Source organism: Meleagris gallopavo, chromosome 8 (assembly GCF_000146605.3).
Source record: "Meleagris gallopavo isolate NT-WF06-2002-E0010 breed Aviagen turkey brand Nicholas breeding stock chromosome 8, Turkey_5.1, whole genome shotgun sequence".
NCBI classification, from domain to species: domain Eukaryota; kingdom Metazoa; phylum Chordata; class Aves; order Galliformes; family Phasianidae; genus Meleagris; species Meleagris gallopavo.
In genome coordinates, this window is record NC_015018.2 from 3,787,624 (window position 1) to 3,809,195 (window position 21,572).

A 21,572-nucleotide genomic window follows, 5' to 3' on the forward strand; every position below is an offset into this window, starting at 1 on the left:
GCGTGGATCCACCTGACACACGGTGAGTAAGGGTACACAGAAAACTTCTCTCCATCCAAATGCCTTCTGTCACTGCCATGTGAACATTGAAAATGAGATTCTAGCTACAAGGATGCAAAAACAGGATTTTTTTTTTTTATTGTGGTTTGAGTACCTGAATGTGCTTTATGTGCTGTTTTCTTCCATTTTGCAAACTTCTCAGAGAAGATAAGCTCTTGAAGGACAATTAGCTAAAGCTAATTAACAGCAGCTTGAAAAGTAATCCAGGTTAAAATTTCTGCCAAGTAGACTCTTCCCCCAGAGGAGTTATATCTTGTGAGATATAGAAACAATAACATGAGGGATAAAACTCTGCAATGTATCTCACATCAGTCTTGGAGTAACTTTGTCATTATTTCCTATTCTATTCATCATTTTGCAGGCATGCACTTGCTTTCAAGGGCCAAGCAAATGTGAATGTGGTATTTGACTAAAAAAACTGCCGTATTATTTTGGAAAAGCATTCCTTTTGTAATGTTTTTCAAGGCAGACAGCATTGATCCCTTCTGCTCTTCCAAAGACAAAAATCAATATATGACAGTTAATAATGTCACCGTCCCCTACAATACTGAGTGACAGGATTCAAGCACTGGCCTCTAACTTCTAAGACGGCAGGAACAGTTGCTAACAATATTAATCAATTCCTCCTTTGAGGGAACAACTCCTCTATCATCAGCAATCCTCTGCTTTTCCCTTTCATTTGGACAAAATAGTTGGCACTAGAAGAAAAGGACAGGCATAAAGGATGTAAAAGCTCAAAAATGTTGATTAACAAAATGAATGTAAAAGAACAAAATGTTGATTAATAAAATGAATTTTAGTGAGAAGTATTGGTGATGAGTGGATGGTAGGGCTGGATGATCTTGTGAGTCTTTTCCAACCTTGCTGATTCTATGATTCTATGATGAGTTTATCCAAAATAGGTCCAAAATTAGTCCTCATAAAGGTAAGTTGTAAAGTGTTCAACAGATCCTGAAAGCTTTCCCTAAAAGTCACAAATTCAGTATGAAAAACTCTCCGTTACAACCTGCATACACAAACATCGTGAAAATACATGACCACATGATACCCTATTAAAAATGCAGCTCAGAATTGAAAATGTGACAATACAGATGATGAAATGGGAAATGGCAAGTTTGTATCTATTTGTAAATTTTGCTTAGTGCCAACGGATTCTGGCGTGACTCATTAAAGTGTCTATGATAACATCATCATCTTATTAATAAAATAAAAAAATCCCCAATTTCATTATCAATGCTTCCCACCTTTTTTTTTTTTGGATGGAAATCACAATAACCTGAACAGTAACACTAAGAATAAAATCTGAAAAGAAGTAAAAGTGCTTAGAATCATAGAATTGCCCAGGTTGGAAGAGACCTTCAAGATCATCAAGTCCAACTGCAATCTAACCATACTACCTTGGAGTACTTAAGACCATTTCTCTGTAAATTAATTTTCAGAGTAGCATTATTTTCAAGTTTGTAGCTAGTACTATCAGATTGTATGTATAGTAATGTACATTACATTTGTCTATAACACATGATAGCCATTTATCCACTGTGACAACATGCTGTCCATCTGACTTTGTGTTCTGTGCCCCAATTATCTGTCTTTTGGGATGGTAGAAGAGGCTGATAGCCTCTTCCCTTTTTTAATTAAGAGAAGGATTTTGGGGAACTTCAGCTTTTGAAAAAGAAATCTTAAAAGTTTAATTAGAGGCAGGTGAATAATGAAACCGTAAGGTGCCTTCCAGTATCCCACAACAAATAAAAACATGATTAAAAATGTATTTCAAGTATCAATCAAATATGATAATAAAAGAAAAAAAAATTAATTTGCAGATACTTTGCAAAATTACTAAGTCTTGTCCAAGAAACTAAGTTTCTTGGGATGTATATTTGCTTTCTGAAGCAAACAATCAAGCAGTTATTTTTAGTTAAATAATCATTTAGGTTGTCTACTTTTCTCTCCATGGAAGTGTGAATATCTTTGCAATACTGGTTTAATGAGAAGTCTTCAGAGCAGTCTTAAATTTCGACCACTGATTAAAAGACACTCATTCTGAGTATTTGATTTGGAGAAAACACCCAACCTCTCCTTTAATGTGGTAAGAAGAAGAAAAAAATAACAGCAAAATCATTTTTTACATAGCAACTTCAGTTATCTTTTAAACAATTCTGGCTTTTGAATCTTATTGGTTTATACTCACCATCACTGGAATTGTAATATGTTCTTCTCTATAAGCTTTATTATTGTTATAGAATCAACTGTGGACATACAAAAATCTTTCATTTAAAAACCAACTGTACATCAAGAATGAATTATGAGTGTTTTTTGGGGGGAATATATTAAAATCACAATACACTGCAGCTCGCTCCTGAAACAAATGAGTATTTATAGCTAGGAATTCAGACAAATATATTGCTTCATGTCAAAATAACTGTAGCATTCACTCAAAAATGACAAACTTGACTTACCATTCTTTGTCTCGGAAGAGGTTTTGACACTCTGAAAATATTTCAAAAAGACTGCAGCTCTCTAAAGAAAACTCATATAAAACAGCAATTTCCTTCATTACTTGCTGTTTTCAAGACCTGTAATTTCCCAGAAATACTTACTTTCAGAAGAACTACTTTGTGATTTTTCTTTAAGGTCTGAGGCTTCTCTAGACTCCTTAGTCAGGCATCATAGTGACTTTGGGACCACCCAGCTGGGCACCTGCCTGGGGACACCACGTCCACCTGGCCCTTCCATATTCACAGAGTGCACCAGGGAGATAAAATGAGGCTCATCCGGAAGGAAATTAAGAGTAAGCACTTCATTCACTGCTTGTTTAAGCTCTTTTACACTGCTATGTTGAGAAAATGCAGGTTTTTTGGAATTACAATATTCACTATCAAGAAAACCCTCAGAAAAAGAAAAATTAGGTGAAGATTCTATGCTGAACACAACAAGCTGACACTTACTTTGCTTTTGCTTCTGCATCTTCATAGGCTTTATTGGAAACGTCATCTAGGCCACCAATCAGATGTTTGAAGGAGCTGTGAAAGAAAATAAAGGTGCATTTTTGGTAAGAGAACAATGTCCACCTGGAGGGAGCCATGCAAGCCAATGTGGCTCTTCAGCAGCAATCGGGGGTTGCCCCTTGATGACCCTGGATAATTACTATGAATGTCCAAACTTCTTTATCCAGCTTTTTTAGGGACTGCACCCAATCCCTAACAAGTTTCACAATAAATCTGGCATTGTCAATTTGGCTGCTAAGTCCCACGATGTTGAAGTGCCACTATCATACCCTGCTCTCCAACCAGAAACCCAAGAAATCCCTGTTTTTGAAGGGAAGGATAATCTTTACTTCAATATCTAAGCTTTCTCGGTGCAAGAGAAGCAGCAACCAAAACACAGAAGGGAGAAATAAAAAGAGGGGGGAAAAAAAAAAAGCAGAGAAGGAAAAGAAAGCAAGGGCAGAAAGATAAGCAAATTATCATAACCTGGACTAACGAGATTCGGCTTTAATTAGGCTAACATTGAGTGAGAACGGGTGAAACACTGGGAGTGCCTGATACAATCAGCACTCCTGAGCCATCCGTGGTACAAGCTGGCAGTAGTTTGAGCAGTCCCCTAACACCATCCCCTGCCCCAGGGGAGGTGCGAAAGGCATAAACATATGGGAAAAAGACTTAGAAAATCTTTTTATATCGTGAGTGACTCAAACAAATGGACCTGATGACCAGTCAATCAAGTAACAAGCATCGCTCCAGAGGAAAAACAATTAAAATGGTGACTGCTGTGCCTGTGGAAGTGGTATTACACATCGTCAGAAACTAAAAAAGGAATGCAAATTTGCATGTTTTAAATAATAACTGAAATCAATTAAAATCTATAACTGAAAATTTCGAGTGAAAATTATACTTCCCTTCTACACTCTTGCATTATTTCCTAGTGCATGTGTCTCGCATGTGGTATGATTTTAGTTTAAAGAATGAACTTGCAAAATGAGGAAATAGCTAAGCTAATTTGGAAGGATGAGCTGCTCCCAACTACAATGCTTAGCATTGTGACTGTGCACAGCCCTAAGGCTACAGCTTCAAAATGGGGGACCCTGCAGTTCTTTTCTATGTGGTCCTGACCTTCCTGAGGTATAAACAGAAGAACAGAATGGCTTTTTAATCAAAAAGTTTTTTAAAAGTAATTGAAAAGTTGAAAAAAAAAACCAGAACAACAACATCTAGGGCCATATTTACACACAGAGAAGTAAGAAGAAAATACTTCACATTGTCCTGTCTTGTTAAAGAATTTCAGAACAAAAGAGAATTAATGCTATTCATCAGTGATGAACACAGATGAAGGTAATAGTTTTCAGTTTGTTTGCATTTTTTTCCTCGAAAGATTTGGTTTCAGAATGTATGAAATTTTAGGATAAGAAGCTGTGAATCTCAGCTGTTAGTGAAAATATGGTGATAAAGAGAAACAAAATATTTTCATCCAGTGGATGCGTTTGGCTTTAATAGAATGTATCTGTAGAAAACATTACATCCTGTGACACCGTGTTCCCTTTGCCTTTAAGGGTGGTGAAGCTGTTTGGATCATGCTTTGCTGAATAATCTCAAACACGCTGCAAGTTCTTAAATGGGAGCTTAAATGTCTTGCTGCATCAGGAGATGTCTGACCTTAGGAGAAGTAGCATGGTGTATGCACTACAAGCAGAGGATACAATTTCCAGAAGAATGAAGTAAGGCTTAATTAATATCTGCTCTTGCTTTACAAACGGCAGCTGGAAAAAGCTGCATTTTAGTCATTACTGTAATAAATAAAAGACAAGAGGTCACAGTTGGGAGATCTATTCATACTATTTGGATCTAGAGTTACGTGCTGTCACTAGGCTTCCCACCATGGCCTTTTGTGTAATTATAGTCATCACTGTTCTGGACACATGAATTCTCTCATTGTGCAACTTTGCTTAATTTGTCATGTTAATTATGCAGTCTAGGGAATTGTTTACGCAGCACAGGGAAAGCTACAAGAGCTCATTAATGAAGAGGAGAAGGAAAGGATCCCTTTGCTCTTCCATTGCATTAGGATCTTCTAGCAAGGCAGAAGTTAAGCAGCTTGTATGCATTGCTATTTGGATGTGTTATTAACCAGAGGATCTTTTCAATGCAAAATCCCTTACTCAGCAGTGAAAAGACGAAAAATTCAGCTCCAGGGTTTGATACAGCAAGGTCTGTTTGTCTAGAGATGAATATGAGTCATTGGATGAAGCCAAGCCCTTGCAAGACAGCAGTGAAAGTAAAGCAAGACGTAGATGTTAATGCTTCACAAACTGCTATTTAGGCAACTGAGCAACACTGCAATCCTTCTGGCATGCTACAAGGCATGACCTAAGGCTTCAAATGCAATTTAAAACAGCAAGGCTTGGGGTTGCTTTCATGTGGTTAAGAAAATGTGGTGGGGTTAGACATTCCTTTTTTTTTTTTTCCCTTTTTTTTTTTTTTGGCAATGTGAACAGATTTTTGTCTAGTGAAACAGTACATAGGCAAAAAAGAAGTCACAGGAAGGAGTAACAACAGTCAGTCCTTCAGTTTTTCTTTGATTGTCCTGAACCAGATCTTGGACTGGGAGGGATTTTGAAGCCCGCTGGAGTCACTCTCTTATTGCCTGTCATCTTGGTTGTAACATCCCCAAGACTTTCATCAGAGAACTGCTCAGTTTTTCTCTGCACAGCCTTCTCTTTTCATTTTTTTTTCCATACTCTCCTCACAACCAATTTTCTCCATGGATAAATCTCACCCCAACTGGGAAAAATAGTAAAGCAGCAGAAATGAATATCTCCAATGAAAGCATTCAGCTTAGCTTGTGTTAAGGTCAGTCATGCTAGGATAATACCTTTTTTTTCCCTTCTTCTCTGATTTCCATTGCCAAGAGGTTTGACACAGTAACCTTTCTTAGCACCTTGGTGCAATCCCCTCACAAACTAAAAGAAGGCTTACAAATAAAGACAATAACGTAAAATCCAAACTGAAAATACCCGAAATATTTAAAAGGTTTCCTTAAAAATATCTGCCCCTAAATGAGAACATACAACTGAAGAAGACAGTAAGCAGAAAAAGATCATTTAGCACTCAATATCTGCAAATACCAGACAGTTCTGCAGCACTGCCAGCCTCCGTCAGGAGCAGCTGTGCCCTGAGTTTCAGCCCATCATTTGCATTGGGTAATTTTGTACTCCCAGCACCCACAACATTTACACCTTGGAAATCTCGGTGCTTCAGGAAAATATTGTTATCAACATAAATAAATTATGCGGATGAAAAAAAAAATCACTTATAAATAAAAGATTAATCTGAATCATCAGCTTCAGTGCAAATATTCTTACAGTTAAGAAGAATGCTATTCTAAGTTCGGTAGGTAGATGTAAAAAAAAAAAAGTTCAAAAAGCTGCACAAACTGCTCTCCTAGGGTGTCTATAATGATAAAAATTTTACAAATGTGTTTTGCAAGTTTTCTTTCTGTTTTAACTCCATGCAAAGCAGTCACAAGTGAAGTGTCTGTACGTGTTTATTCAAATTGAGTTACAAAACTCAAGGTTGTCCCACTTGTGCCTACATAGTTTTCATCAGATGCCTTTTGCAAAGTTTTAAAGCGTCTATCACATTCAGCAAATTCAAATTACCAACTTTTCCCCAACCAGTCCATTCTACTTCTACAACAAACCTATTAACACCTTCACGGAGCCCAAAAACTCACTAAGACAAGTCACGTCAAGGCCAAATTTGAAATACTTTGGAGTCAACCATGTTGTCCGCTTCCCACCATTGCTTTCTTCCTACAGGATAAATGACTGCAGCACCACAATAGTGAACACATAACCACCAGCTTCTGCTTTGTTTCACATAGGGCCTTAGCAGGTCAGGAACACAAAAAAAAAACTATGGATTCTTAAGGAAAAAAAAACAAAAAACAATAAATGAGATCTGACAATGAAAACTGTTATAAAATATTAATATGTTTACTGAGATCATATCTTCCATCAGAAGGAAATATTGCTTGTGCAAAAAGCTTTCTAGTTCCTCATGCACATAATCACAAATGATCAGAAACTGCACTGAGTAGTCTGACAATTGACATGAACAGCACGTGGATTTTGCTGACGTTTTCAAGCTGATTTCTCAATTCCCACATCTTCGTGATGGCAAGAAGAGCACCTCTGCTGCTCCAGACAAACAGTCTGTCCAAATTCCCTACAAAGCTGTTAGCCTCTTATGGTCAGCTTTGCCACCAACTGCATCTGTTTGCCCTGCTGGGTTAATGTAACCTCTTCCTCCAGGACAATGTGTACAGACATGCTGAAACCTGGAATATATTCTGAAATTCTGTGGAAATCTTTCCTACCTTTTACAAGGTAAAAGGTTTTGTTTTTTAAAATACACATTGAAGTGGTACAAATATGCTATTTTTTTTATGGCAAGAAGTAAACTCATAATTCTTAACTTTCCAGTACCTAAAGGGAGCCTACAAAACAGGAAGGGAATCAACTCTTTGAAAGGGTAGATAACAGCAGGACAAGGGGAAATGGTTTTAAGTTGAAGGAAGGAAGACTGAGGTTGGATGTCAGGGGGAAGTTCTTTACTATGAGAGTGATGAGGTGCTGGAACAGCTGCCTAGAGAGGCTGTGGATGCCCCGTCCATCCCTGGAGGTGTTCAAGGCCAGGTTGGATGGGGTCCTGGGCAGCCTGGGCTGGTATTAAATGGGGAGGTTGGTGGCCCTGCATGTGGCAGGGGGTTGGAGCTTCATGATCCTTGAAGACCCTTCCAACCTGGCCATTCTGTGATTCTGTGATTAACTTGATAGTGGAATACATGATCTTTAACCCAAACCATTCTATTATTCTATGCCAATGGATTGCCAGCTTTCTTGGGTGAACAAAATCAATGGTGTTCCCAGTGCAGCCACTACGGGGCAGGTCCTAGAGCTGCCATCCTGCCTAGAGATCCCACATCTGAAGCTCCTTTCATTTTCTGTGCACTTTCTAAATACTGGCAGAACATCAATCTCAAACCAACTAGCCAATTCTCTACAGTCATTCCCCCAAACACACACCTACATTACACATTAATTCCCTATTTCCTATTTCCTAAATGTGTCACCTTTCTATGATAAAAGTTTCCAAGAACTGAAGAAAATTACTAAGAACATGGAAAGAATAACAGGTGCCCTTGTTACCTGATCTCACAGAGTCCCTTTTCTCTCCCATGATCTCTTTACCTAACTTCTTAGACTTTCTCTTTAAGCCTAATCAACAACCTTCCACTATTACTAGCAATTATTTTTCCTTTTCTCTGGAAATTTATAGTCATTTAATTCCGACGTAAGTCCAGACACCTCCAGCCAAAATTTTTTTTCACATCTATCCTATTCATACCTAAATACACCCATTTCCAAACACATCCAGGTGTCTCTGTTCACCATTATTCTGTTCCTGTTATTCTGTTCATAGTGATCTTGACCCACACCAGGTATCTATGCTGGACACCTCCTTAATAGGTTGCAGCCTTTTGGATCCCGAAACGAACTCCATGGTTCATTGCTCCTCTACCATATTTCTGTTATCTCTATGCAAATGTAGCACCTTTACTCCTGAAACACAAACCAAAACCAAATGTCTTAATATTCAGTATATCTGGATATACAAAAATGCTATTTTCCTCATTAGCAGAACAGTGCCTGCACAATTTTCCAAATTTACATAAGTCTTCCTACATTTTCTCCATACTAAACTTAGCTTCTATGGTTATCTGCAAACCATGATACAATAATGGAAGGGAAGAGCTACCACAAAAAGTCAGAACTAGTCAAGACAGAGAGCAGAGTTCCTTGAACTATAAATAGTGATATAAATAGCATTACATTTCTTGATCTATAAATAGTATTCTTATAAATAGTGTTACTCTGCTATTAATTGCTGAGCATTACTAGAATCCCTAGTGTAGATGAACTACAGCTTCATCAGTTAAATTTAACTTGTACTTCCTTACTATTTCAAGGTCATTGTATACAGAATAAAGGGGATATTAGATGAGGTCTGTAAAATACTCAGGAAGGATTAAATCCGGAATTACTTATTTTTTTAATTCATTTCTAAAATGCTTTTGGTGGAAAACAAAAATGACCCCCATAGAGGAGTTCAGAAAAAATGTAGAAATGACTCTTTGCTTTACATTTCTCTGAATTAATGTTTGCTACAAGATCTAATTCTGCTGATTCTTCTTATTGCCCACAAAATAACAAGGGATAATATGTATTTTATCTGTCAGGTTACTTGCTTGTATATGTGGAAGAATGCCACTCAGCTGACAGTCCTGAAGTTCACCATCTGTTTTCAACAGCTAAACCATAATTTAGTTGCTTGACTTTTTTTTTAAATGGATGATAAATGAAATAGCAGATCAGGAGATCTAAGATTTTTTAAGTACTCTTCCTCAGTTCTGTTACTTCAGAACATGACAACAAAGGTTTGGGATAAACGTCAAGCGATTATTGAATATAAAACTCCTGTATTAAAAAGGATTGGATGCACTTTGTTCATGCCTACCAGAGAACATGAGATGTATCTCCTATTAATCTCATCACACTACAAGAATGCCTCAGAAGTCACTTGTAACTCAGCAGCTGCCCTTTGACTTTGTCTTATGTCAATTCCTTATGTCTTTAAGATTTCAAGAATAGACCCAGCATTTATATTTGTCTCAATACTCTTACACCTCTCAGAGACTCCCTAGAGCCAGCAGTAGAGTTCCTGCATATTTAATAAATCCAGTGGATTTCTTTTCCTTTCGAACACTTGTAAGCTTCTTGTTTTCCTATAGGGAGGAGCTCCATGAGCCACCCCGTGTGAAGAGCCACCTCCTTTTGACTCTCACTTCCTTCCTGCACTTACCTCTGGGTTCTCACGCTTGGGGAGGCAGTGAGAAATTCATTTCATCATCTCTTTCCCAGAACAGAGTTTCAACCTACTTGCTTATTTTTCCAACAGAAGCCATTCTCTCCATCAATCATTTTTTCTACCCGTCTCCAAACAACTTTTTGGTCTAACTTGTCATTTTGGAGGAAACAAGAACAACACAGCGTGTGAAGCACAGACAAGCCATAGATTCAGTTTAAAAATAATAACAATAACAATTCTATTAATGCCTAACAATAGATTTTTTGTTTTGTTTTGTTTTTAAAACACTGCTGAACTCTGAGCTGGTATTTTTTTGGGGGCATTGTCCATTACAAAACCAGTCTTCCCTGTGCAGTAATAAAAATCACAACTAACACTTTCCACTGTGAAGGTGGGAGATTTCTCTGTGTGATGGTGTATTCCAGTGCCTCATTGCCCTCATCACTGGAAAACCACCCCAAGAGTCACAATGGATTTTCAAAGTAAGGCTATTCTTTTCCCAGTCTCAGCAGTCAACTTTGCAGCACTGTTTTCCTGGAGTGCAGGCATTTCTTGCCTAGATGAAAAAATGCCTAATTCCTCAATGTTTTCCATGTATAATAGGTAAAAAGTTAGTTTGCTCTTCTGATCTATCCTCTTGGAATTGCAGAGCTTTAAGCAGGGCTAGGTCCTATGGACAAGGGCTCTTCAACCCTACATGGAAAAGAATAACAACATGTTTGTCTAGCATTTGTCAGAAAATTTCTTTTGTTCATGATATTTTGCTGATGCTAATTCAATCTGCGTACCACCACAACGCTTGGATCTGTTTCCACTCTCTCCCTATTTATTTCCATTTTGTCATTCTGTACTTCTTAATTTTCTGTATTTGTCATCACTGAATTTTGTCTTATTGATCTAGGGGAATGTCCTTTCTACTTCATCAAGGACACGTAATATACTGTGAATATATCTTTCAAAATTAAATAACCTTACAGAAAATGATCAAAGGCTGTAGTTAAAACCTATAAAAAGTGTGAACTGGAGATGCACCCCACCACAAGACAGAAAGCTTATGTACTTACTCTCTGTCTATGACCAGACAAGTTACTGCTTCAGCCGCAATGACGTTGGCAGTTCTGACATCCTCCCTGAAAGAAAAATATATTTCTTAAGCAAACTTTATACTTCTGAACGTACTTCATTCCAAGCACTTCAAGAATAAAACTGAGGTTTTCACAACTTTTTCCTTGGAAAGATGTTCTTCATCTGTACAGGAATCAAGCACGTGAGAGCAAAAAAACATGCATGAGCAGAAAACCAGAAGTAGGCTCCCCTTGTAAATAGGGCATCTAGCCATGTATTGGCCCATGCCCTTTTGTTTGGCAAGGTCTTCTATCTTTCTGTATACAGAAATAGGTATAGAAATACTAGCTATTTGCATAGATGTATTGATGAACCTCTATGTATGTCCTCCTCCCCCAAACCCTTGGTTTTGTCTCCCCAGGCCATGGTTCAGAGGGCAATATGTCACAGCTGAAAGGTCAAGGAGGCAGTTAGGAAGGACACCAGAGGCACAATGTATCTTCATTATTAGATATCCAATGTTTTCCCTTCTCCTGCCACACAGTTCGGCCTTGGCCAGCCCAAGCTACAAATCAAGAAGCTCATTAATCAGACCTATTTAGAATTCCATTCTAAATAGTTCTGAATGCCACTGCACTTTCTGTGCTGGAAAACCAGAATGCAGGAGTCAGAATCACTGCTTTGCTCAAATCCACTCAAAATCTTTTCACCTATTAAATATAAAGGGATTATAGGCAAAATAGATCCACCTCTTCTAAACACATCTAATTCATTTAGACTGGAAAACCAATGCTTATTTCCACTGAAGTAGAAAATGAGATTTAGAAATGCCATTGGAAAGAGCAATTCTCCTCTTCAAAGACTGGAAGTATTAAAGTAGCAGTGTGGTGAAAAGGAGAGTGGTGCATGTGCACCCATACAGGAACAGGTACTCTCCCTTTAACTGTTAATTACATTTACTTTCATTGCTTTCAAGCTATCTTCAATTTAACTATCTTTAAGCTACCTTTAAAGCAGAGCAAGCAGAAATAAAATTGAAATAAATGTTAATGCTCAATCCAAAGCATTCTTTGAGATCATTTTCAATAAAAGTAAATATGCTAGTGCTAATTTATCCATGCCAATAAACAAAATTATCACTTAAAAAAATTAAAGAAAGTAGACCAACAGCATTATAAAAAATATTTCTATTAACTTCTAAAACTTTGGTAAATACAAGGATTAAGAGGATAAGAAATTATAACATTTAATATTCTACTAAGTTGCTGTAGCCAACTTCTGCTCAGATATTAATGCATTATTAAACGAGGATGTAATGCTTTTGGTTGTGCATTAATTCCCACTAAAACTTCACATAGATGTTCTGCTATCTTGGATGCCTTTCTGTCACAAAGTGTTTACCGTTACATATTCTCAGATTGCACAGAAGTAAAACACAGGTGTTTATGGCTTCAGTTCAAATGTTTTAAGTAAACTTCAACATTAAAGATTAAAATACACAAATAACTGTTATGGTTTCCCCTGCATTGTACCTGATACGTGTGTTTAATCAGCATGAAATTAGTGTGGAATGAAGGCTCTTTTCCAAAGGACATTTCACTTAGCACAAACAGAGATGTAAAGGCTTTTATAATGCAGAAAGTCATGCAGTTCTAAGGCTTCCTTATGTTCTGCACAAGCAGAAATAACTGATAAGTTAGGGGAAAAAATGGTTTTTAAAATGAATTATATAGTGCTTCATACACAAAATGTTAAGTCAAGAAACAAGCACCTCTGAATACCCTGAAGCACTGCAAGCTTAAGGGTGAGCTGCCACAAAAGCCATTCCACACATGGTTTGCACACCCAACAGCCCTAAAACGCCCCATTCCAGCACTTTTCAAGGGGAATAATGAAATTGCAAATGTGGGGAGAAAGCATTAATCCAAAAGGGATGCTCTGAGGTGCTCCCTCTGTGCTACAAAATCTCCCTATGCCTCCAACAAGGACGCTCTTCCTGCAGAAAATGACATATTGCTCCTTCTGTGGGAGCAGGGAAGAAGGCAGAGGAGCCATTGGCAGCAAGGTCAGCTCAGCGGAAGGACTGCCAGCCAACTTTGAGTTTCGGTGGCCTGCCACCACTGGTAGCATGGCTGCGTTCCACCACCACAGTGCCAATGCCTTCCTATCACCTGCTCCAGGGAAAATCGTTGTCACGAGATGGAGATGGGTCACAAAAGTACCAGATCCCAGGATCTCCTGCGTTGCTGAACAGCCTTGTTCCCCCGCTCTAAATCGATTTTAAGTGGTTATATAAACTTGGCAAGCTCTTGTTATTATGGGGGTTTTCCCACCATGCAGGATTACAAATCTAACCATGTTCCTAGAAACAGGAGGATAAACCAGAAGGAAAAGCCAGCGCATTTTCAGCTCTGCATATAAATCTTTTACACACACCAGCTGCGAAACACAAGACTGAGTTTTAAACACTGCCTGCTCTTACTGTACCTTTAAAGATTGCAAATACATCCAGAGACACGCAACTCACCTACACATTAACCTCAACCACCTTGCAGCAAAACGAATGGTCAGTACACATTTTAAAGGTCGTGTTACAAAAGCTGCGGCACAGGGCATTAAGTGCAATAAATAGTTACGTGAATTACACGGCATTATATGCAACAAGCAAGCATTGGAAAGCTCTGCTTGCGAGCACTGACTCGGATACTTTCTCGGCTTCATCACACGAGTACTCATCACTGCTCCCAGAGAAATAGCGCTCTTTGTCAGAGCAGTCGCTCTCACTGTCCGAATAACCCATGGCTGACGCTTGCCTTCACCATCTCCTCCCAGGAAATGCCTGCTGGCTTCCAGTTAGTTCTCCTCTGTTTCGTCCTCCAGGCGAGCTTCGATATTTCACAGCCCTTCCAGCCTCAAACCTCTTTACTTGGCAAAAGGTCACTGCCGCTTGGGGGGAAATGCAAGCACTGGAATTTGGAGCGGGCACAGTGGGATACCAGTCACCACGCTGCTTCAATTGCCACGTGTTAACCCCATGGGACAATCAGGGTAATGGAGCACCTCTTGCAACACAGCAGGTCTCGTGGCTGTTCTCAGTGGCCCTATCTAGTTACATAACAATTCGGGATCTTTTCATTCCCGAAGATCACTGGCATCCTCCCTCCAGCCTTATAAAATCGTAACAGGGCGTTATTTAGCAGAAAACATAGATAAATATTTCCTAGTTAAAATTTGTTGCTGCAAAGATCTCAGGAAATTTCAACCATTTTCACCCCGATAAGCTTTCAGCAGGTTAATTTAAGAGCTGTGGTTTTGTTGACAGCTCCCAGGAAAGGCTTCTGATACAAACCTATACACAGTATTTATAAAGCTGTGTTGGAAAACAGGAGAACCCAGGCAGCCTGGATCTGAGAGAAGGTCCCATGGCAGCCTCTGTTGTAATTCTATCTACTTTGACTGTAAAAAAGCAACTTAGATTTTAAGATCTTGGAGATGATTGCCATCTTTTGGCTTCCTGAATCAGAGCCCTGTTCCAGCTCTCACATCCTGCCACACACTGCCCCTCGATAACACCAACGCAATCCTTCATATGAACAGAAACCACAGTTTAGATGATTCCATTCAGCAAATGTTATCATATTGGCTTGAAACTTGTTCCTCCAACCAATGGAATCACTGTTAATATTTCCAGAAGATGAACCCAAAGGTGCGAGCTGAGTCCTTTCTTGACGATATTTTAGGAGGTGTGAGCATACAGACTCAGGAAATATCAAATTTGGAGCTGAGCCTCTTTTGCTTTCCCCTGGGTAGCATTTTACCAGGCAAAATTAATGGCAAGCTAAAATACTGAAGAGACGTGCTGAAGTCTGTAGGTAGGCAAAACCCTCTCCTTAAAGGACAGAGCTAGGACTTGCTTCTCAGAAGATCACCAAATTTGGGTAATTCTTAGAATATCCAGCGAAGGTAGTTTTTACCTCCAATGTGAAAGTGAGGATGCAATCAGAAAATACCCAACAAAGCAGTAAGAGGAGATAGAGATGCTGGTTTAGGAGCTGCTTACTCTGAAATTCAAGTTGTTAACCAATTTTTCTCATAATACTTTTTTCCTTTCACTCCAATCATGTCTTGTCCTAAAAACCTTAAATCAAGCTTATTAAAAATGCTGTAACAAGATCAAGTCTGCAGTGCTGGGATGTGGGAAAATGCACTAAGGAATTTGAATATCAGCAAACTGGGGATCTGCAAGCAGCTTCCCTGCAGTAAAATTAGACCAGGGAAGGTCTAATTTTTTCTTCCAATTTTTTCTTCAAAAACCCTCTTTAAGACCAATTTCTAGCTAATTTAAACAATCTGAAGTCTCATTTCCAGAGGTCCCACAGGACATGAGCTTTCTACCACAGCCCTTTTCGAGATGGCAGTGGCTTTGGCAAGGCCATCACCAAGGGCCATGTGCTGAGCCACTTCCCCTTAGTGTTTGGTCCTTTAGTCACCGTGTCAAAGAAAAATGGGTTGTCACTGGCATTTTTAGAGGAAGAAAAAAGAAAAACAGCAACAACAACATGTTACATTACCACAGCCAAGAGCCCCTTGGCTGGCTGTAAGTCCAGTGGTCTCTATAGAAAAGTTGAGCCCTGGCAAAAATTTCCCACCACAGCCCTGAACAAGCTATTTCAATATTCTATATCTGAATGCCACATAAAAATGAGAAAAATTAATTTGTTTTATGAACGTTTCTACAGGCAGAAGAAACTATAGGAAACACATCTGCTGTTACAGGCACTGTAATCTGACATAGTGAAGCTGCTGAATTAATGAGTGTTACATTATCAAGACACCTTATTATTGCCCATATCAAGAGCAATAATACAGATAAATATAGCTAAAAATAGTACTAATTAAAGTAGAGGCACTGTGGCAGGCAATGTTCATGCAAAACACCTTCCTTTCCAGCCTGATTACCTTGCGATGGAAAGCTTGTAGCTATCTTCTCATTATCATCATCCACCTTAAACTGCAACGACATCCTGCATCCTCTGCAATACAACTTGCACAACATGGTTCAACAGTTGCAATTAATTCAAGCTAGTTTCTGGGAAGCTCAGCAATATCCCACAGTCCCTAACCCCAGCCTGTAAGCTGTGTGATGCCAGGGCTCTGAAAGCTGATGGGGATCTCCTCTCGTTGAGCTACTCCCACACCAAGGAATCCACTTCTGCCACTTAGAAAACACACGAGAAAATGCAGAGGGCTAGAAATATTAACAATATGGGGAACTTCAACAGCATTTTTAAAGGCTGGTTTGAACTAGGCCTCTGCCTGCCACCTTCATATTTATATACACTATTTAAAGCTGCTGGCAATTCAGCAAACCAAGAGGGGATTTTGTCAGTTGAAAACTATTCTGAGAAGAGAAAGGTATGTGTGCCTTGTGATCTGAAAGCAGAGGAAAAGGTTCTTGCTGCTACTTGATTACTAAGAAGCTGGCATAAAGCTAGCAGTACCTGCTACTTCAGCAGTCAGCATGGGATCTTCCCCTTGCTGAGAGGCATAATCAGGTTCTGCTGCCAACTCCTCTCTGCAAGGTAATCTTCACTGCAGCAATACAAGAGTTATGAGCAACATGGGTCATGGCGTTAACAATGAGTTATCACTTTCACTATATTCTCACCATATTTAATCTAAAATTGATAACTGCTAACTACTCAGGAAATAATCTATGAGTTCCACCATGGCTAATTTAGCCAACATTCACTTTCCTAGCACAGTAAGTTACTATTTTGTCATTAAGTGCTGGAAACAACCACATTAAAATCAAATCAAATGTGATCTGAGAGTTAAAGTAATGAGTTGTATCTATTACACATTAACTAGATCAACTCTGTGCTTACGTAATGCCATTTTAAAACATGGAAGAGCTTCTCATGATCACAATTAAATCTCAGGAGCAGGCAAGGCGTATGATAATGTTTGTGGATAAGCCTATTCTCTAAGGCTAAGTGGGTAAGCCAATGAACAAGGAGCTAAATGAGGTGCACTGGATTATATAGCCAGCGATCAGCCCCAACAGTAACAACGCTGGCATCTGGCTTCTCGTCAGGAATTAATGACACTGCATCAATTTGGCCTAACGTACTTACCAGGCTGGCACGCTCCTAAGGCCGCTCGCATGGGATTGCTGCAGGGGCAGGGATCGTGTTAACCTGAACTGGGCCTCTTGGACAGAGGGCCAGCAACCTGCCTTCTATGTTCTAATCACTTCTTACAGGTCTCTAAACAGCTGCGTTTTTTCTTTTTTTTTTTCAATTCTCTGACTTTTCCTTTTCTTCCTCAGCTCCGTGCATTCAGAGTACTGGGACAAATACTCCTTGTGATGCTGGAGCGATAAGCAATGGATTTGTTTATTGAAGCCATGTCTCAGAGCAAGGATATCTACTATCTGCAGCAAAAGAAGAGGTTCTTTCAATCGAGAACATTTTTTGTAAGGATTTACTGTGAATTCACTTTATTATTTTTTTTTCTTGAAAATAATTACATTTTAAACGATGCTTTTCTTAAATTCCTAAGCTCTGGGAAGAAGGGATCCTTCTCCTTTATGGGTATCAGCAGTGGGATGAAGACGAGAAGCCACAGGAGAGAATTTTTTTTTCTAGTGTTTGCCCTTAGATGATGCTACCAGCCCTTGGCTTGGGTACCATGTTCCCATTCCCCCATATTTCAGGTTATTTCAACTCCTCCTAAGGCAGGGCAGAGGCATCGTGGTCTTCCCGTGGCCACTGATCTGCCTCTACCACTGGACCTTACTGCCTCCAAACTACTGACTATGCATATATTACCTTCATCTCCGTGCTACTGCAGGTCCACTCATCCTTTCTTCACTTCTGCAGGCCAGATCCCACTGTTTCCCCACAGACTGTTGGACTTTCTCCCACAGTACCCAACAGTTCTCACTGCTGTCAAATTTATGCACAGACACTGCACGGAGCATCACACACATAGTGAGAACAGAAGCACCGTGGGCAGGAAGCGCCCAAAGCCTCCACCTTGAAATGGAGTAGCCAAGTTAATCCCCTGCATACTAACAGTTAACAACGCAGAGGCCCACGCTGGCACCTGCTGATGCAAGTGCACTGGATACAGTGAGCAGGAAGGGAGCTGGCAGACACCCGCTGCTGCTTTCCCTTCAGAGGCCTTTTCGCATCTCATTAAGCAATGTTTCACAGACAGCTTCCAGACTGGCTATCAGGGCTCCTGTGAGAAATCAGCATCCTCCAAAAACTTCTCCAAGCTTCCCCCTGATGTGATTAGCTCTTCGAAGACTGCAAGACAGCTTCCATGCAGCCTGGGCTTTCCTCTGAGCGCTGCTCAGTGCTGTTGCACGGAGAGGCTTGACCCAAATTTTGGCAGGTGCAGAAGATTTGCAAAAACTCCATTAGTCTGTGCCTTGCTCAACACTCAGCTCCTTCATTGGCCATGGTTAAGCTCAAAAAGCCAAACTGAACATCCTTCTGCTACATCCTGGTCTGCAGCACTGATGTGCTGGTAGGACCGTATTTCACTCTGAGCGCTGAATTTATCATTCTGTGTTATTTTACAATGGTGAAGCCATAGAAGGGAAAATTATGGGTGAAGTTTATCATCGGTAAAGACATGAAATGAAGCTGTTTGTTTCCTCACCTTATTTTCTCCCTTCTGTGCACAGAGTGGTAGAGCAAATTTTACAGTTTGCTCAAGAGTGCAGCTCTGTGACCACCTTAAATTGGTCTGAGATAAATCAAACGATCTGCAAGTTCAGTCTTCTGCTAGATCAGTGCAACTTGCCCCGAAGCCAGCACTCACTGGTGCTGAGCTCGGAGATGAGGTGGGAGCACGTGGTCATGAGGAAAGGGCCAGTCTCTTTGGCTCTAACAGTCACATAAGGTGATGGCTTAACCACATCCTGAATTGTTTATGTTTGTCTGTGTATGGCCAAGCCTTTATTCCTGTCTAGGCTGCCGAAGTTGTGAAGCTGGGACTAGAAATCCTAACTTCTTTCGGATGCTCCCTCGTAATTTCCCCCCTTTACGAATGACCACTGACAAACTGCAAAACCTGCCAAGCTATGGGGAGGCAGCACTTCTAAGATCAAATACCACAGTGCAACTGCTTAAAATGTGCATCAACCAAAGCAAAAAGAAAATGATATATTTTGCCTGTGAAAGATGTAGTCATAAATCTGTTTTCTTTTTACCTTTCTAGAAAGCATTAACTGAATTTAATGGACAAGCTTTTAAGTAACAAAAAGAGATGGTACACTTTGTAAAGCACTGCTAACAAAAGCCTGAATATGCTGCATCACCACTAACAGACTTAGTAAAAAAAGAAAAAACACACACAAAAAAACAAGCAAACAGAAAACAAAAACCCAAACCTCCTTATGTAATGCCTGGAAGCACCATATTTCAATTCCAGAAAATAAAAGTAAAAAACTCTGAAAAAAATTGATTTGTTGCAGCCTGAAAAGAAACCCAAAACTTTGAACAAGCCCAACAAGATTTCATACTCTGCCTCCACTCAACATGCAGGAGCAATGGGAAATCTGTTTTTTCAGTAACAATAACAAAAAATAAACCACAACTTAAAACAAACATAGCCCCTAAGCTGCTGATACTCTAGGCAGTCCCATCTGATTTATAACCACAACTGCTACACAAATTAAAAACCACTGCAGAATCTAGCTTGTGGAAAAATGTGCTGTCTCCCTGTTTGGTGATACGGAGTATTTCATTGCTCTTCTACTGGTGAAGCAGCTGCGCAGTACCCGCCTTCATTTGCATGACACTTTACATTTATGTAGTTAATGCTAATTACTTTGGAGGTGGATGTATTTATTTTCCTACATCTATTCCAGTAGGAAATGATTAACCATGTCTAAAAGCTGAATGGCACTAGAAATACACGTGGTGCTTTGTAGCTGCTAATGATCACCTCCACTTGTCAAAGTAAATCCATGCTCACATCCTATAAAAGCAGAGAACATGACATCTAAGCGCTCACTAACACGTAAAAAAGCGTGAGTTTGCCTTTCTTACATCTGATATCAGTTCAGGTGTGGCTGCCTTCGTATTCAGGAGATACTCTCAGCTTTGCTGTTGTCTTTTCCCCATGCATATTCACACGTGTGTTCCTGTGTGTTACCTATAATGCAACAGTTCTTTACCGTCAAGAAAAGCAGGTATATCATAGAATCATAGAATGGCTGGAATTGAAAAGGACCACAGTGCTCATCCAGTTCCAACCCCCTGCTATGTACAGGGGCAGCAGACCAGGCTGCCCAGAGCCACATCCAGCCTGGCCTTGAATGCCTCCAGGGATGGGGCATCCACAACCTCCTTGGGCAACCTGTTCCAGCGCCTCACCACCCTCTGGGTGAAAAACTTCCTTCTAATATCCAATCTAAACCTCTCCTGTCTCAGTTTAAAACCATTCCTCCTTGTCCTATCACTATCCACCCTCATAAACATCCATTGCTCCTCCTTTTATATGCTCCCTTCAAATATTGGAAGGCCACAATGAGGTCTCCCCAGATCCTTCTCTTCTCCAGTCTAAACAAGCCCAGTTCCCTCAGCCTTTCCTCACAGCAGAGCTGCTCCAGCCCTCTGCTCATCTCAGTGCCCTCCTCTGGACCCGCTCCAAGAGCTCCACATCCTTCCTGTGCTGGGGACCCCAGGCCTGGATGCAGTACTGCAGATATGTATTTTTATTGACTGCATTAGTATATGGAGTTGGACTTCAATCGCAGATTCAATAGAGCCTATAGAGCTGGGTCTGAACAGAGATGTCCACCAGAGCTGATGTACTGTGAATTCTGGAGCAGGATGGGAAAAGGAGCCTCTCTTGAGGTTCTAGGACATCTGAACCCAGCACGAATTTCCCAAATCTCACAGAACGAATTATTTTAATGGATATAAAAATTTATTTGCCGTTTCAGATATCCCATATAGAACCTTTAACAAACTTACATATTATAAGCAAAATTAGCTTAATGCCAGAGTAGCCACTGAAGATACTTCCAGAGAAAGCAATCTCGGTCTCCTGCTATTTTGCTTTAAATTCTCTTAGTCTCTAGCCCTTCTCCAGACCTAGACCAGTGTGAGCTCACTCTCCATGAACAGAAGAGTCTTTTGTGGTTTGGAATACTCCAGATTAGCTCTCACCAGGGTTTTGTACAACGCTACAAAAGATGTTAATTAAGCAGAATAAGTTTTAAGTCCTTTGCTTAACGATATCCATCAGATTCTATTCCAGCACAGCAAGAACTTTTCATACTACCCGCTTCATACGCTAATCTCCATCTCATGCTGTTTAATTTCTGCATCTGCTTATGTTGCTGCATAATACCCCACATTCAAGCCAAACAATCCACATAATCTCATCCTAAAAAATGGTTCTGCACAGACACCCATCTTTCTTCAAGCCACTACAGCAACTTTTGAAGGAAAGCATCATTAAAATAATGTATAATATTGCCATTTCTCAGCTTGTAGC

General features: G+C 39.8%; 1 protein-coding gene across 1 annotated transcript in view; it reads right to left on the reverse strand.

Annotated features, from left to right (window-relative positions):
- PRKG1 (protein kinase cGMP-dependent 1) overlaps positions 1-21,572 on the reverse strand; it is a 346,287-nt gene that overhangs the window by 60,963 nt on the left and 263,752 nt on the right. The window contains 2 exon segments of the mRNA XM_019618026.1: positions 3,006-3,080; positions 11,048-11,113. Coding sequence (XP_019473571.1) covers positions 3,006-3,080; positions 11,048-11,113 — 141 coding nt within the window.